The 17,249-nt window shown below is 47.6% G+C and overlaps 1 protein-coding gene across 2 annotated transcripts in view; it reads right to left on the reverse strand.

The window, feature by feature from the left end:
* Positions 1 to 2,959: 2,959 nt before the first annotated feature.
* Positions 2,960 to 17,249, reverse strand: part of LOC8043099 (neprilysin-11) — an 88,475-nt gene continuing 74,185 nt past the window's right edge. Inside the window, exons 14-21 of one of the 2 annotated variants that reach the window (XM_029994883.3) lie at positions 15,254 to 15,315; positions 15,089 to 15,140; positions 13,491 to 13,558; positions 13,291 to 13,409; positions 10,538 to 10,603; positions 9,330 to 9,425; positions 7,205 to 7,263; positions 2,960 to 4,151 (exon numbers count right to left, since the gene is read on the reverse strand). In XM_029994883.3, the coding sequence (XP_029850743.2) occupies positions 4,046 to 4,151; positions 7,205 to 7,263; positions 9,330 to 9,425; positions 10,538 to 10,603; positions 13,291 to 13,409; positions 13,491 to 13,558; positions 15,089 to 15,140; positions 15,254 to 15,315 (628 nt within the window). In that variant the 3' untranslated portion in view covers positions 2,960 to 4,045. The remainder of the gene's footprint in view (positions 4,152 to 7,204; positions 7,264 to 9,329; positions 9,426 to 10,537; positions 10,604 to 13,290; positions 13,410 to 13,490; positions 13,559 to 15,088; positions 15,141 to 15,253; positions 15,316 to 17,249) is intronic. The other variant, XM_040215779.3, reaches the window with a different exon arrangement.

Here is a 17,249-nt window from a genome sequence, read left to right on the forward strand (position 1 = left end):
ACAGAGCTACGTCGCAGAGTTAACACACCGTTTTATATGGGTTTTTTTTTTTTTTTTTTTGTAGTACCCGATGCCCGCTGCACACACTGTAAAAACAGACAAGAATATCTGATAACGAAATTCCGCTGTAGCACTGTCAGTGCCAAGTGTTTGTGCCGGGAAACGCGCAACACGAGCTCCGGAAGAAAAAAGAAACAAAGCGTTCGGAACAAACTGGTCAAATGTTCATTTCGTTCCCAACGATTCAGTGCGCGCCGCTGATGCCCAGCGACTTCGCCGTGAGGTGTCTCGGCTATCGCTGTGACTGTATTGTGTATTGATACAGGACTGCCCACTTTTTGAAACACTGGCAGTTCTCGGACGTTTCGCAGTATTGCTCATGTTCCTGATCTGTTTTGGCGGGTTAGTTACCTCCGTTGAGAGCGCTTCTCGCTGCTTACTTCTGTACTGCAGTGAAGCGACAAGCGTGCAATAAGCGTCTCGTTTCTGCAAGTCTCGCTTTGCCGCAGCGCACCCGGGTGCTAAGGGGAAAATACTTCTCTGGAGCGGGATGTTGCACCTGCGGGGTGGATAAACGAAAAGGATGGAAAATAAACTTGCCTCTATCATTAGGATAAACCCGGGGAGCGCAGAATCTGTCGTGCATGTACGATGCGTGCGTGGTGGTTAGTTATGCTTGGTTACAGGAAGCCAGGCTGTTTTTGGGGGGTGTTGCACACAAAACACACTGGGTTTATCATGATAAAAGACACGTTTAAATTTATTTAGGTGTGTGATTGTCGGGAGGAGTATGCTTTAATGAAGTTTTTACGGGCTCTGCAAATACTTTACTAGGGAATCCATCTTACCCCGCGAAAGCTCAATGGCCCTGGCGCCGACAGCTTTCGAGTAATTAGAACGGCTGGACGCGTACAACCTCGGGGTTTTCACCTTTGAATTGGGAGGGGTGGCTGGCGCCATCTATTGTATAAATTCGTCGGGAAAGCTGTCTCTGCTGTCTTGGCGAATCCGGTATCTCGGTGGGTTGTTCACGCACACCTTCGTGTGTCATACTTGGCCCTGCTGTTTGCTCACTCTTCCATCTCTTCTCGTCGCGCCGAGCAAAGGCTTCGGGCTGCGGGTCGCACAGTCCGGGGTCGATTCCCACTGAGCCGCTTGGTGGTCCTCGTTTTATTAATTACTTAGGCCTAATTATGAGCACACATATAATTATTTTGACTAAGAATGCATTCTCCTTGGATGCTTATGCATTGCCTATTACGGGCTGTGTACGATTTATGCTGCCTTGGCCTCTGTGTAATGCTTTTTCGTCACATGGGAGCGTGACTTTTTTCGCATGAAATCCAGCCCATAAGCACATTCTGTGCTAAAAGGGAACTTGGTGATTGCTGATGTAAGAACACTACCTTGCAGCAAAAGTCTTAGTTAGAATATATTTGCTTTTAAGGGGGTTAGAGTTAGACGTGCCGTCTTCACTATGTACTTATCAGGCCCAGCGCACATTAGATGAGGGAACCGTCATGGAAAGTTAGCTAATTAACTAAATTCCGTTAATTAAACAATATTGTTTTTAGAGGTCATGTTGAAATTTCGGTATTGATGGCAAGTGCTGTTGGAGGCCAAACCTACTAAAAGAATTTGTGAAAATGTAATAGATTTTCTTTTTAATCATGTCCCTATCTCGGCAGCATGCAACGCTACTAGATTAGCTCAGTATGGAACTGGCCATAGAACCTGCCGATAATAATCCCTGGAGAAGGGGAGCAAGGGGGACAAAGGACAAAGATATCCAAACACGGCTAGGTGACTGGGCCGCGACCGAAACAATCCGCCTCTCCGTTTCCATTAGAGCACTGTACCACCTGAGCTAACCAGGAGTTGGGCGTCAGTAGAGCAAACGGGTTTTATCAGCTGCCCACCAACAGGAGTGAACGGCCTGCGTTTTAAGGTTGTGATGGTAATGCAAAGGTGCAAGCGAGCCGGACAAGGATAGCGATAAATCGTCATTGTCCAGCTCGCTTGCACCTTTGCATTAATTGCATCATCATCATAGACGCTGCTTGCACGAGCAGTATACCCCTCTCCCCTAACGACTCGCCTCCCGTCATTGGACGCGCCACATCTTTTTGATGGACGTTTGCTATGGTAACTGCAGTGTATTCTACAAAATTTCTATGAAAAACGTATTTTTCGAAGCACGGCGTCTATGTGGCATTTCTGGGTACTATATGGAATACGCAGTTTTGAAATCAAAATATAGATGGCGCTTCAAACGTCGGGTGGCGGACTGAAGAGAGTGAGGGGGTTACCCCTCTCCGCGGATCGTGTCTTTGGTGGGTGCAGAGACTACGTAAGTAACGACGTGATTGAAAGGACGACTACGTCATTCGGCTTGCGGCACTCTTTTTGGCACAATTTTTAAATCGGGATAAACATGGGAATCGGTCAATTAATACCTAAAAAATTATTACTACATTGTCACAAAATCTTTCAATTAAATTTTAAATCGTTTGGATTTGTTAAGCACTCGTTTTGGAGAGTGAAGAATAACATATGGGGGAAGTTGACGTCACGGTGTCAAGTCGTAGTGTTACGCGACCCCGAGGTCACTTGACGTCGGATGACGTGGCATCAATTTTCCTGCTAAATTTGACGGAAAAACTGACGTCACGCGACGTGGGCACGTGACGTTTCATCACGGGGTCAAGGCGTGGTGTCACGTGATACTCCGACATCACATGATGTCCATTTCCCCGCTTTTTCCACGTACCAATGAACGCACAAATATCTGGGATTAGTGGTTTCCATTAAAACGAACAGATTCCATGCTTTAAAAATTGAGACGAAAAACAACAACAAAAAAGCTTTAGGTGGCCGTTGTGCAGGTCCCATCCTGAACCAACGAATACCTTCACACGATAGGGTGTCTGCGTGTGACACCACATCTGATGACAAACAAACGTGAAGCGATTAGAAGGCGAGAAATATAGTGCCACTACAAGAAACGTTCAAATTGGTGCTCAGCCGCACTCTCCGTTTTATTCACAATGCACTCCCCCGGAATAATGGCCCTTCAACGGAGAAAAAGGTTGGGACCATCCAACCAACACTATAGAGAGCCTAGATTGCAAAAGAGGGTCCATCTCGAAACACGAGGAGCGTTTGCAATTTAATGGAGGACGCCACCCGCGGAAATTGGTCGCAAGTGCGCGTGAGCTGCGTTTTCGCGTGGCGAGGAGGAAAGCAGGTAGAGCTGTTTGCAGACAATCAAAGCTTCCGGCACCTCGTCGCAGCTCGTATTGCAAACGCTGCCCGTGAACCCCGTGACCCCGATTGAGCAGTTGGAAACCCTCTGCAATGCGGAGCTCAAGCTCGTCTGCTTTTTTTGCATGGGCTGTGGTGACGTCAGAACGCCGAGTTCTAATTGGCTCTGATTGAAGGATAGTCGGTAGACCTCGGGGCAGCTTGCTTTGAGGTCTACCCACTATCCTTCGAACGGAGCCAATCGGAGCTCGGCGTTCTGACGTCACCACAACCCCTGCAAAAGTAGCAGACGAACTTGAGCTCCACGTACAAGCTCTCTAACCAGCACCTCTTAGAAAGCGAGGCCGTAGTGCTGAACTTTCTACATAGCCTATAGTAGAACAGCGCGGGGCAACACAAGTGCTGTGTCAGTGTTCAGCCGGGACTCGTGTTCTCGCTAACTGAACACGAGTCCAGGTCAAATGATGATGACGTCGACGCAGCACTCCTGTCGAACCGGAATCCGGCATTATGGCCTCACCACTTGGAGGTGTCGATCGAGCCCCCACCCTAGCTTATTCACATAGGTAAAGGAAAAGTGGTTCGTTTTCTTCCACCGGTTGAGACGGGCATAGCAACAGCATGTGAGTATGCCTCCTAAAGTGGGAATGCACAACGTGCTGAGCTAATTCCAGATTTCTAAGCAGTTCTCTCTAAAACAGCCTCTTCCCTTCTGTGCGAGGAAGCTTCTAGCGGAGCAACATATCCTGTCAACCTAGTTAGCCCAAGCTGCTGGAACAGGTCACGTCGCCCAGACGGCTTTCTTGTCCTTTGGGTTCATGTTTGTGTCTGCTGGGCACCGGAAGGCTTGTGCAAACTCGGCCAAGTTCATGAGGGGCCCATTCACCCTGAAAAGAGAGCCGTGCAAAGATGTGTTGTCCCGTCTTCTGTCTTTACGTATATAACTTTCTAAACTTATATCACCATAGTGCACAGTTACTTCCCGCACAGATATGTAGAGAGACTGCAACTTCTCGCCTTCAACGCGAGCTTCTCACCTTCAACGCGAGCTTCTCGCCTTCGACAACGCTTCAACATCTCCTTCAACTCGAGCGCGCTGGCGCGAGGCCAAAGCACAATGGAAGGCAAGGAGCACGTGTTAGAGGCCAAGCGTTCCGAAGACACGCCCTTGTGTTCTCAATCTGTCATTGACTATTCGCAACTCCAACGCCCTATAGGTGGCGGGGCGGTAGTTCCAAGATGGCGGAAGAGACGGGTATAGATTCTCCAGGATACCCCGCGCGCCTGCTCGCGCTGACGCTGTTCAGCGCGCTAAAAATTATTTATTGGTCTACAAATGCGAAGCGGTTATGAAGGGATCATATTAAAGGTGACGTAGATGCTGATACACGTTAGGAAAACGAGCATGCTGTTATTTAGAAGTTGCAGAAACCTCAAATTGCGAAGCTTTGGGGTGAGCGAGCGCGTTTTAGGCACCGGCCAGGTTACTGTTTGTGGCAGAATATTTTTGAGGGCGATGAAGATATGTTTGCGGCTTTGCCTGGGCCATTAGTTCTCTAAAAAAAGAGCCGAGAACGCTGACCGTCAAGCTTCGGAAGAGCAGCGTTCACAGCAGGGCCGTACCCAGAAAAAAATTTCGGGGGGGGGTTTTCGGGGACAACGGCGGCCATTTTGAAAGTGTCTATTGTCTTATTTTCGCCTATGAATCATGTGCATCAGTGGCATATAATGGAGAGTTACAGCAAACCGGAGAACCAGTCCCGGTTTGGTACCCAGTAGCCGACCGGCGCCACTGCGCGTGCGCAGAAGTGGAGATTAAAATCGGCTGGCTGCCAGTGCACCGACCAGGGCCGTACCCAGAAAAAAATTTCGGGGGGGGGGGGGGGGGGGGGGGTCAGAACCCCCTAACCCCCCCCCCCCCCTGGTTACGGCCCTGGTTCACAGTATTGGTGTCTTCGCGTCACAGGCTCACAACTCGCTGCTCGCCGTCCCGGTGTTAGTACTGCAACACGTAATGAAACTGCTCTATAGTTATTAATAGAAAGTTTTTTTACCGCAGGCTACCGTGCGGTGTAGCATTACAACCGCAAGCTCGCGCTGTGCCTTTGAAGTACAATTTTCAGTGCACGCCAGGAGCGTTGCCGTGCTCATCATTCTAAAAAAAACAAAATGTTGTAGTCCTTACACCCCTTGGCACATATACGACACTCCAAAATTTCAGTTCGCCGTGCAGCCCATCGACGTCAAACTGACGGCCCCAACTTTTACGAGAGGCTTGGTGACGGTGCATTATAAGATATTAAACTGCTAAAGTACGCATCAAAGAGTACCGAAAAAAAACAACACGAGGTTTCGCAGTAAGGCCAAGAAAACCCCGATTATTATTAGTTTTTTACAGTCATTCACACTTACTTGGGTTATTTTAAAAAGGTTGCACAACTCGGCTAACAAGTCGCTCGTGAAAGTTGGTAGCACTGGTTGAACGTCAGTGCGCTGTACGTCCAAACGAAGTTTAGGGGTGTCGTACGCTCTGCAGAAACTGCCTATTAACATAACCGGCGTGTTTATGGGTTTCATTTATCGATTTATCGAAAATAAATATTTTAATATACCGTACATTTTTTGCACCGCGTTATTTGCAACATTCCGGTCCCTCTGGCCAAAACTGCGCGTTCTAAGCTCTCGTCACAAACGGCTGCCTAACACAGAACCGCTTAAAATGCTTCTAGCCTTTTTTATTTGCTTTGTAATCACCTGAAAGCAAGTACGGGTATTCTGTCTTTTTGAAGTGCTTGGAATAAATGGTCATGTTCCTTGTAACGCCTTAAAACGCGAACCCATTCCCGATTTGTATTGCTCGACATACCATTGCGCGACGAGTTTTCTCCTACTTATGGCAAAGAATAGACTTTCCGTAGACCGTACTATAGAGTTCTTCATTATTAGTGGGAGCGTTTTTCGTCACGTTGAGTACAGATTGAGCTGGTGGCCATGCACAAGACCAGAAATCCGCAGCGTATGCGATACACGAAAAGTCCCTAATAAAGTTAGACATCCCGGTCCTTCGTGCAAGGCGGTTGCAAGGCGGAGCACAAGAATTCCTTTTTTAACGCGTTCACGTTTTTCGTTAAAACGGCTTCACGCATCAAAGCCGGCAGTCCCTGCCACCGTTTCCGCGCCGCCGCCGCCGCCGCCGCCGCCGCCGCCGGCTCCGCCGTCCCCGCTCCTCTGGTTCTCCGTTCGTCCGCGGGAGGGCGAGCGGCGCGCTGGAGTTGCGAATAGTGTGACAAGCCCTCACTTTGGCAGGCTTTTGAGCAACTGAGAGGATGTGCAGCTTTGGATATCAACGCAGATTACGTTATAACCGGGGTACCATGTTTTCGGGGTTTCATTTTCTTTGATTTGTTTTCTTTCTTTGGGTGCTCAGTAGAAGACCTTGTAGTTGGGATAGTTGGTGAACGTTATGAAGCATGGCGTGAGGCGCAAAAAACAACGGACACAAGTAAGAAGGCACACTCACACAAGCGCCCCCCCCCCCCCCCTCCCCTCGGTGTTTATATTTCGTAACGGATAAACGTTGGGATTAATCGGGAGTTTATGCTGATGAAAACAGGACAAGGGCATAGAATACCCCAACTTTCAGGGAACATATACTTGAGTATTTGGAAAACGACCCTGTACCGATATGAGAAGGAAACGAGATAATAGGGACTTGTAGTATATCGTTTTTCTCCTCCGCTACGGTATCCCCGAAGAAAACGCCGCACCCAGCCTTGTGTGCATAGTTCAAGGTCTTGTGGCGGATTACGGAGCGCTATCCGAGTGCTTAGCGGGCTGCGGAAACGCTCTACTACAATTCCCTAATAAGGAGTGCCGTTCAATACGAAAGAAGCAGTCTCGCGGCAAACGAACACTGCGAGTTTTGTGAAAGCAGGCGTACCTTGCGTGGTGTGGACTGTATATCGACATGGGATCATACTCGTTGTTGTTGCACCATATCTGTCGGTTTGCAGAGAAAGAAAAAAAGAAATTGTTGAAGAAATCGCAGCGTAGATTGTCACTGAAACGTGCAATTTGCACCGTCTTGTACTGGGTAAACGTTTCTTGCAAGGATGGGCAAAATACATGAAAACATGTATCGAAATACAAATACAAAATACTTCGTCAAAGATGTATTTAATTACAAAACTAATTACATTTCCAAAAAAGCATTTAAATACAAGATACAAATACAACCAAATGTATTTGGTCTCCTCCAAATACTCTTCCAAATACATTCCTCAAAATTTGCGTCAGCGGCTTCAGGGAACCTGCAACGGGTTTCTGGGTATCTCAATTTAATTTTGCATCGCACACTCGGGAGTTAGTGTGCGAGGCTCTAGTAACGTAATAGAAATATAATCACAAAAAAAAAAATGTTATCAGCTTGGACGTAATAGGTAAAAAAAAGTACAGAGCTTCAAGCAGCTTTTTTTGTCGATTACATTTTGGTACAGACCAACAAAGAACCGAGACGACCAAGACGCGCAGCTCTAGCTTGAGAATTTTTTATTGTAGCAACTCGCACCAGTTACGAAAATCTGGACGACCCGCGCATCTAGAATGTTCCAGGAAAAAATATGGATGGAAATCAAGCTGGAAAGCATCACAAGTTGTCACAGGGACTTATTTAGCCAGTCTGCCTGTGAACGTCGATTTCGTCACTATTCTTGCCCTGGACTAGCACCGTAATCACAAAGTCGCTAAACGATTGTGCTTGATTGAGAGACACTGCATCCGGTGCAGGACGTAGTTTTCTTCCTGCTCTGGACAGTGTCCTTAAAATAAAGCCGGAGGAGAAAAAGAAAAAAGCCCCATGGCCGAATAAAGGATGGAGACTAAATCTTATAACCACATGCATAAAAACAAGAATTGTCGTGACAATAAATTTGAGGGATGTATTTTCACCCGCCAAATTGTATTTAATTACAATTGTATTTGAAATACCCACGTTTTAGTATTTAAATACACACGTCAAATACATTACCCAATTTGTAATTGAATACAAATGCAAAATACACAAAGTATTTGAAATACGTATTTCAAATACTTGTATTTGAAATACTGCCTATCCCTGGCTGCCTTCTTGTTTAAGCTGCCAAGGAACTGCTGTGGAAATTCTAAGCATCTTTTTCGTCGACGCCCATGAAGTCTTCTATCCTTTGTTAAAATCCATTCGCATACTTCTCTGATCTAACTGCTCACTTCTCGCGGACGGGCCTTCCGCGACCAAACAGCAACTTTTGTTGTAGCATTCCTTCAATTCAAGTGTTCCTCTCTTGCTACAAGATGCGTGAACATGGTTAGAAACACAATAGGTCCTTCGGTGACTGCATTTGTCATTCAGAAGCTAATATATCATATTAGTACATTCGTTGGGCACATTACTCCCTGGATGCGTATAACAATCCTTTGCAACCGATGATGATGACGATGATGATGATTCGCGACTGTTCCCTTTAAATCGGGTGGTCCCGTAGAGCCAGGGACCATAGCCTGTGAGACTTTCTTAGCTCCTTTGCTGTACGAGCAGCCACCCGCGAGTCTGCCATTGTTTGGACATGTGCTTTGAGCATGTATTGGCCACGAGTTCTGCGTCCTCGCTCGGCGAGGACTCGGATCCAATCACACGCCTCGTGCCAAGAGGGTTTCGAAAAGTGCCTATTGAAGTAGGTATTCGCGGCGAGAAGTTTGGGCATCGCCGCCTGGTGGAATTTTTTCACAACCCAGAGTGAGGATACTTCAACTTCCACTGCTGGTGCAAGCACGCGCAGTGTCAAGCTTCTCTGCACTATGAAAATGAAAACATTACCTCGTGGGTAACACGTGCACTACCCAAAGTGAGGAAAACAGCAATGCCCCTAGCGAGCTTCTCACCGCATATATATCAGACGCGTGCAGTCGGCTTCGTTAATTACAAACCAAGCCACGGACGCGAAAGTGGATAGGGTTCGCTAATGAATGCTATCGCGTTCAAAAATGCCATATTAGGGAGACAGACCCTCGGCCAAACTGAGATAACTTACCGAGGCAAACGACAGGAAGTACAACTGGTCGTTGGTGTACCTCTCAAGCCCTGGCAACGCTGGAGCCTCCTGGCTTTCGGGGTCAATTTTGTAAGACTGCAGAAACGGGTTGCTTTTAATGTGGGAGGTGCTCAAAAAGAAAAAAAAAAAAAAAAAACAGGTAGATCTATTGGTGAGTTTTTCGGGAATGCGTTAGCATGACCCTTGGAAACGCCACACACATCCGTTTTGGAAAACGTTAGCGCTGACCCCTTCACTTCTTTCTTTTGACTTTTTTTCTTTTTTGCTTCTATATTTTGCTGCCTCTTTTTGGCCTCGTTACGGGGTCAGTGTTAGCATTTCCCAAAAGGGGGCGTGTGTGGCGTTTCCCAAGAGTCATATGCTAACGGATTCTCCAAGAATCCACCAATGGATCTTCCTGTAATTTTTTAACCCTTTTTCGTACTCTGCCGTTCAGAGTTGGTTGACTCCCTTGGATACGGTCATCCATAATACTCGTGGAAAGAACCACATCCACACCACTTGTGGAAGGAACCGCATCCATATCACTCGTGCAGCGAACCGCATCCATCGTTTTAACTACACACACACATCACAGCCCACGCACCGCTACTACGGAAACCCAAAGCGAAAAACAATCGGCGATGGCAGAGCGACGACTGAGCACGCCCGGATTCCACCGCGCCGCGGCGGCGCAACACCTCCTAGATAACAAAGCCGTTGTGCTGAATGAGATGGCGTCACCAGAGTAGGCCAACGCTGGGCACAGATTGGACACGGCGATTGCGTCAACGTTCGGCTCAAACTTTACACGAAGCCGAGCGTTGACGCAGGTATCGTCTCCAATCTGTGTCCAGTGTTGGCCTTCTCTGATTAAGCCATCTCATTCAGCTCTACGGCTTTGTTATCTAGGAAATGTTGCGCGGCGCATCTTCTCTGGGTCAGCGCCATGGCGCTGACCCAGCTGTGCGCGTGACTTTGCCGAAAACTAAAGGGCTCGTTTTGGCGAAAATCCGGCGGTGTCTGTAAGTTTGTCAGCGCCGGGGATAGAGAGAGACTTTAATGCGTGCTCACGTCAGAGCTTGGGACCAATGGAAGCGTCGCACGCGACAACCAACAAACGAAAGACACCGCCGGGTTTTCGCCGAAACGAGCGTTCTATGCTGACGCATTAAAAAAAGCCTATTGTGGATTCCTGCAAAGCTCACCCTGAACGAAATCCCAGCCGCCGTCATGTCCGGCAGGTTTTCATTCCTGGTGTGGCTGCCATTGACCTGGAGGTGAGAGGAGTCGTCGAGAGATTTCGTAAAAACAACCGCGCGTCACTGCGCCCGTTCTGATTCCAGTTATCCATTTATCAGATTGACCTTTGGGCCGCGTTACTTTTGACTACGTCATTTAAAGGGTCGAGTCTCAAAAGAATTCACGTTAGCGAGCACTGCCGCACCAAGGTCAGGTTTACGAGCTCAGTTCTACAATTTTATTAACTGCACTGCGAAGGATTACAAATGAACAACTAAAAGTTTTAACCCCGGAGAGTGGGGAAAGAGAGGAACAGGCCAACACAGGCGCAGGTGAGCTGGTCAAGAACTAATAAGTCAGTTCTTAACCACAACACCTGCACCCTTGCATTTACTTGAAATAAACGACACTGGAAAGAGGAAGACGGCACAAGATACACAAGTAAGCGCTTGTGTATGGCGTGTCGTCTTCCTAGTCCCAGTGCCGTTATTTGTAATTCTCGGTAGCGCAGCTCAATCAAAACATACAACATAAAAATTGGCAGCGACCTTTACATGCAAAGTTCTATAATGCAGGAATTTGTTTTGAGACTATATACACTCTTGTATAGTATAGGTCACGTGACATCAATATATAATGAGGAAAATTTTTTATTCGCAACAGAATTTAAAAAAAAAGGTGCAAACTGCTATGTGACTGTCGTATTCGCTGGGTGTTTGTGGAGTTCGGTGGACATTAGAAGAGCGAATAATCGCCACAGCCTGTTGAGTCATTAACTAAAATTCGTTAATTATCTTTTAGTTAGTGAAAATGAACATATGGTTTCAATGAGAAACTTGCTGAGCATCGTCGAAAACCACTAAATCAGCCAATTTTAGATCGACTTGAAGCACGTTGGAAACGCGGGGGTACACCCAAGTTACCAATCGTGCAGCGGGCACAAAGCTATCGTTCGGGAAACGCGGATGTCTAATCGAAAAACTATGAGGCTTCAGAGAGGAGCACAAGAGATTCGGAAAAACATTGTTAGACGCTCTGAGCTAACGTGAAACAGATAATTTAATGAACACATTTGGTGAACCGGTCAAACCTTTACTGAGTGTGGTGCGGAATAATCTTAAAAGTATTTCTGATTTCAAACTTGCGGTGCTCAAGCAGCTCGACGGGATTGTTCTCGACGAGTTCGAGGAGATTAGAGTTGAACTTATGACGGGGATTACTGGTCGCCAAATTATAGGTTGTTTGAAAAAACCAAGCTCGATCCAAATTGGGCCGTAAAATTCGGCGCCTGCACCGTAGCAAACTAAACCTTTCGTCAAAGGTATATTTCACAGGTCGGTTTTATCTTCTAAAATTACAAAGCGTAGCTCCCCTTCTGTAAAAGAAATAGGGTAGGGCCAAAAACTTGCCAGGGGCAACGGCAGACTTCGAAGAACACGATCGACTCGAGTGGCGAGGTGCTCTTGGTGCACGTATTGATAGATGACGCTACCTCCTTATCGAGACTGCTCGCGACGACGGTGGTTGATTGAAATAAACATAACGCTTTTGTGATGTACCTTTGGTTTAAAAATAAATGCGGGCAATAAAAGTAAAACTTGAAGTAAAAAAAAAAAAACGCGGTTGCATAACGACGGCGCTTTTGCTGCCAACGGATTTCGCCTGCGTGTCGTCTGCTTTCTTTCGCTGGTCTGCTAGATGGTACACCTTCCGACGCTGCTCCCGACGTCACCTATCAATACTTGCGCCAAACGCGCCCACCACTCGACTCTGCGTCGCCGTCCGCCGTTAACCCTGACAAGTTTTTTGGCCCTATTTTTTACAGAAAAGGAGCCGCACTTTGTAATTTTAGAAGATAAAACCGATTTGTGATATACACCTTTGACGAGAAGTTTAGATTCCTACGTGAAGGCGCCGATTTGTATGGCTCATTTAAAATCGAGCCTCGTTATTTCGAACACCCTAGATATAACAGCGCCAAAAACAAAGTACACAGGTACAAGAGGAAGAGATGCAGACACAGTGCTGTGCGTGTAATTCTTTCTCTGTTCTTGCGCTGTTTCATTTATTTTGACTATGCACCAACTCGCCCAACTACACACACTGCTTCCGTCCCGAGATGCGAAGTGCGCCGCCTACAGTTAGTGACAAGTTAAGAAAAATGTTGCGGCTTCGCCCACAAGTCATGCGCCCGCTTGAAGTGCCTTTGCCGTCGGGAAAATAGCTCCCTATCAACGCCGTTTTTTTCCTACCCAGAGAACGTGTTTTAGTCTGCTACATTATTTATTTGGTTTATTTAGCTCACTTAAAATACTTTGTTATCAACGAAAGGGTAAATTAATAATGTAAAGAAGTCATGCCTTGCATAGCCTTTATCGCGTTCCTCCTTTTGCGGGCACTGTAAGTAGGCAGGCCATAAAATGGCACATTGCGAGGGTTACGTCACAGTGTCACGTGATTCCTTGCCGTCACGTGACGTCATGTCACACGTCGTGACGTGACGATAGCACGTCGTGGTGTGACGTCATGTGAAACCATGACATAACACTGTTGCGTGACGTCGTGGTACACCCGACGTCATATTGTCACGTGACGTCATGGTTATGTTGTGTCATGGTGTCACGTGACATTGTGACGTCATCGAGGCTACATCCGGGGCCGCGAACTCCCCGAGGCTGTCCCCATAAATGCCATGCATTTAAAATGTGCATGTCGATACCTGGAACCTTGTTGTGTAGAGGTCGATGATGGACTGCATGCGCCGATCGAATTCTTTCCTTGTCGCTCTTTCCCACTCGTCGCTCTTAAAATCCACGCCGTGTTCGTCAATCGTGATCCCTGGCGCGGGAAGAGTACGGAAGCTTTAAAGCCCGAAACAAGATTGACTGATCTTATCAGTTCGTGGAAGGCCTTACTCACCTCGATCATCGAAGGCATGAATGATCTCGTGACCGGCCACAAAACCGACCGTGCCGTAATTGACGTACCTGCAAAGCAGACAAGTACGAGCTGCACCGCTTCTACTCTGCTTTGCCGTGCCTCAGTCAGAAAGACGGCAATCTTCTGTCTGTTCTGAGAAATATTTGTTTTATCGTAGATCAAGAAGTTAGCCTTGAAGTTGTAGCAGACTGCTTTTTGTCATGTTTTTGTGAACTGCCTTTTTACATGCCTTGCACCTTCCGTTTTGACTATACATGGTATCTTTGAGTGGCTTGATCTATTTCAATGGGCCTCTTACGTCACGCCGCTACGGTGGCGCTGCTGTCGGCACTGTGCACGAGCAGGCGCTTCTCTTCACGTAAAATTGAATTCCGCGGATGCGCGCATCTGGTGTGGGCAAACAAGGGTTTGTTTCTAAACAGCGAGTTGGTCTGTGAATATTTGAAAAGTAATCTCTAAAGAAAGGTGAAGTTGAATTTTGTTGCCTCGTACGAAAACGTCAGGTAAAAACTCAACAGGAAAAATGCGCAGCGCAGATTTGCGCAGCGCATTGCCTTTTGCGCTGCCAAAGCACAGCGGGAGGTAACGACCGCGTGCTGGATGTCGGGCATCCGCAAAAGACGCCCCGCTGTTCTCATCCTCTTGGGGACAATGGTAAAATATTAACCTTTCCGCACTAACGCATGAGGAAGGACGCATAATTAAAATAATCTGTGTGGTCCTAAGCCGGCGTAAACAACAAAGCATTCAATCTCTGCGAAAAGACTGAGGGAGGTTCCCACCTTGCATGCAGGGCAAACTCGACCTTATTTGGGGCTCATGTGAACTTCTAACTTGGGACATAACAAAGCCTCTGATTCCCTGAGTACAACTTGCTTCTCCTGTACACTATATGGTCTGTTGCAGATGAAAGGGATACTGAACCGAAGTTTGGATTTTGCAAATTAAGGCCGCAGAAGTGTTGAACAGGTCGCTACGAACTCCAAAACATCACTCATACATCGATATTTCGAACCTACGGCCGTATTTTTGGAAAAGAAGGGCGCGATCAAGCGAGGACTATGACGTCACGATGCTCTTGGAACAGTTGAGAATGAAGGGAAGCGGCCTCGCTTCTCCCCTCCTCGCTTCGGTTCACCAGCTCGACGGGACGAAGCGAGGAGGAGAGGTAATAAGAATCGTGGCGTCACATGTCTCGTCGACCTCGTCGGCCCGTGTTCAATCGCACATTTCTTTTCCAAAAATACGGCCATCCGTTAGTGATATCGCTGTATGAGTTGTGTTTTGGGGTTTCGCAGCATCCCGACGATCGCTCCAGCCTTGTTTTGTGAGCTCTAATTTTCGGTTCAGTATCCCTTTAAGAGGGTGAAAAGAAGTCCCTATCACAAAGCGCTTTATACTGTCCAAGAATTGGGATTTCCTACTCTCCTCCTTTCCAGCGTTCGCTCTGCTAAAGTGGTAAGGATAAGACACTTTGTGGGAGGAGCTTGTTCCGCTATCCTTAACCTGCAACAGACTATTGTCCGCCAGTTTTAGCATTGCTTCATTGTTGCTTTAGATGTAAGCGGCAGACTTACGTTGGCGCATCCAAGTAGAGGAAGGGTTGTTGAAGCATCCCAGCATATACCTCTGTCAAGGGGACATGGCACTGCTGTGAAAAGTATTCACTCTGGCTCTTGAGATATTATTATGAGCTTGGACCTGAGGAGTGCCACAAAGAGTGACTAGAACCTCCTACTTACTGACGTTAACGTCTCGTATGTTGTAAGCAGCATTCACTACTGTGGTGATGTCTTCCCAGGTTCTGAATAGAAATAGAAAGAACAATATTCCTTGACTTAGCATTGCTTCTGGCAGTTGGAAAGAAGCGTTAAGCGCTTTGCAGGTGTATGTTCCGACAGTACCATAAAATGAACCATTAATTTATTTAACTTCCCTCAATACATCTTAAAAAAAAAAAACTATAGCCTATATTTAAAAAAAAAAAAAAAACTATAGCCTATATCTGAAAAAAAAAAAAAAACTGGGTTGTGTCTACGTTTATACAGCCTAGAACTTAGTCTTGCCACGAAGGGCGACTTGTCTCCCAGCTGTAGATGAGCAATTTAAAAACCGCTAGCCCGGGGTCTTTAACGTGCACCACGCAGTAGTGATATACGACCGCACGCCGGTACGATGCTCATCCAGGTCGAAACGGGCAGGGGTGGGGATTAAACTCAGGATCCCTGGGTTCTGCAGCTCGAGCTTTCGCTCCATGTACTCCGAACTGGTGTGCGCTAGACCACTCGGCCACCGATCCCCCTTGCCTACCCTTACAAGATTATCAATGAATTTCAATTTTGTTGAAACTCATTGATACTTAGTTAAACTCATTGATGATTTTTGCAAGGGTAAATCTAGTTGTGGATTGCGCAGTTAATATATATATATATATATATATATATAAATATAAATATATATATATATATATATATATATATATATATATACTGATTGATTGATTGATTGGATCTTTTTATTTGAAGGATGGCTCGATGGCCTAGGTATAAAAAAGGGTAGAGGAAAATTATATTCGGCGGTCGACGCCGGTGGCGCGTGCAAAGGCCCACAACGCAAGAAGCCTGTGCTTGGCGCGGGCAGCGTTCTGGGGCGATATCCACTCTTCCAGACTGTGAATGTCAGAGGTGACACACTGGGCGCGGACTTAACGGCACCCCGCGATGCACTCCGATAGTAGAAGGTGGATCGTCGGTCTGGCGCCTGTGTTGCACGTGGAGCAGGACACCGGTAGTGTGAGTGACGAGATGGCCTGATCCCCTTCGTCGTCATTGCGGTCTTTCTGGTCGGGTGATCGGCCTCTCTTAGGGGTGTAGTTCCTCCATCTGGGGAGGACGTCCTCGGTATAGGCCGCTCTGACGCGAGCCTTGTGAATGAGGTACTAGGGGAAGCCCTGGAGGTAGGGGTGCGGGGTTGAGGCGGGTGTGCTCGAGAAGTCGACGCCGGTCCGCCTGGCGGGCCGCAGCCTTTTGCTGGACAGGGTAGGGGTCCGGTGGTGCGAAGGGGACTGGGATGTCCGGGTCTGAACGGATGGCTTCTTGCTCGCTCGCACACCCGTGCACGGCCTCGTTGCCGCGGCTATATGCATGTCCCAGTACCCAGTCGATCGGTACCTGAATTTTCTTGGTGGTGAGGAGTTCGGCGCAAAGGCTCTTGATCTGATGTCAGAGCGTTCCTGTTCGTGGTGTCCTTCCTATCCTGGTGAGTGCTTCTCGGCAATCCGTGTAGACGGGGTGCGGGTGAATGATTCTGCTCCAGTCGAGGCCTGGAAAAGTTGTAAGAGGGCTAGGTGTATGGCTCCCAGCTCGAGGCGCCTCACGCTGTGTTCGTCGTCGAATTGAAGGGTCTGGGTGTGCTGATGCTAGTCGTGAACGTAGGCGAGGGTGGCCCGCTTAATCTCGGCGTACCACGCAGTGTCCGAGAAGATAGCATTCTCCACTGCGTCAGTGTGTGCGTCGAGGCTCGCTCTTTCTTCTGTATGGTCGTCGCGGTTTTGCCGGCGAGTGTGAGGTTTGGGCTGTCGAACCAAGACGTTCTCTCATGGCGGTATGCTTGGGGGTGCAAGGGGACCGATGCTACGCAGGACTCGGGGGCGCAGCTGAAGTATGCGTAGGCCGGCCTTGGATGAGGTGCGTCGCCGGTGGTGCTTGTCATACTTCAATGATGGCTTGGAGGCTGGGA

This window comes from Ixodes scapularis, unplaced genomic scaffold, assembly GCF_016920785.2.
Source record: "Ixodes scapularis isolate PalLabHiFi unplaced genomic scaffold, ASM1692078v2 PGA_scaffold5__190_contigs__length_132052651, whole genome shotgun sequence".
Lineage (NCBI taxonomy): Eukaryota > Metazoa > Arthropoda > Arachnida > Ixodida > Ixodidae > Ixodes > Ixodes scapularis.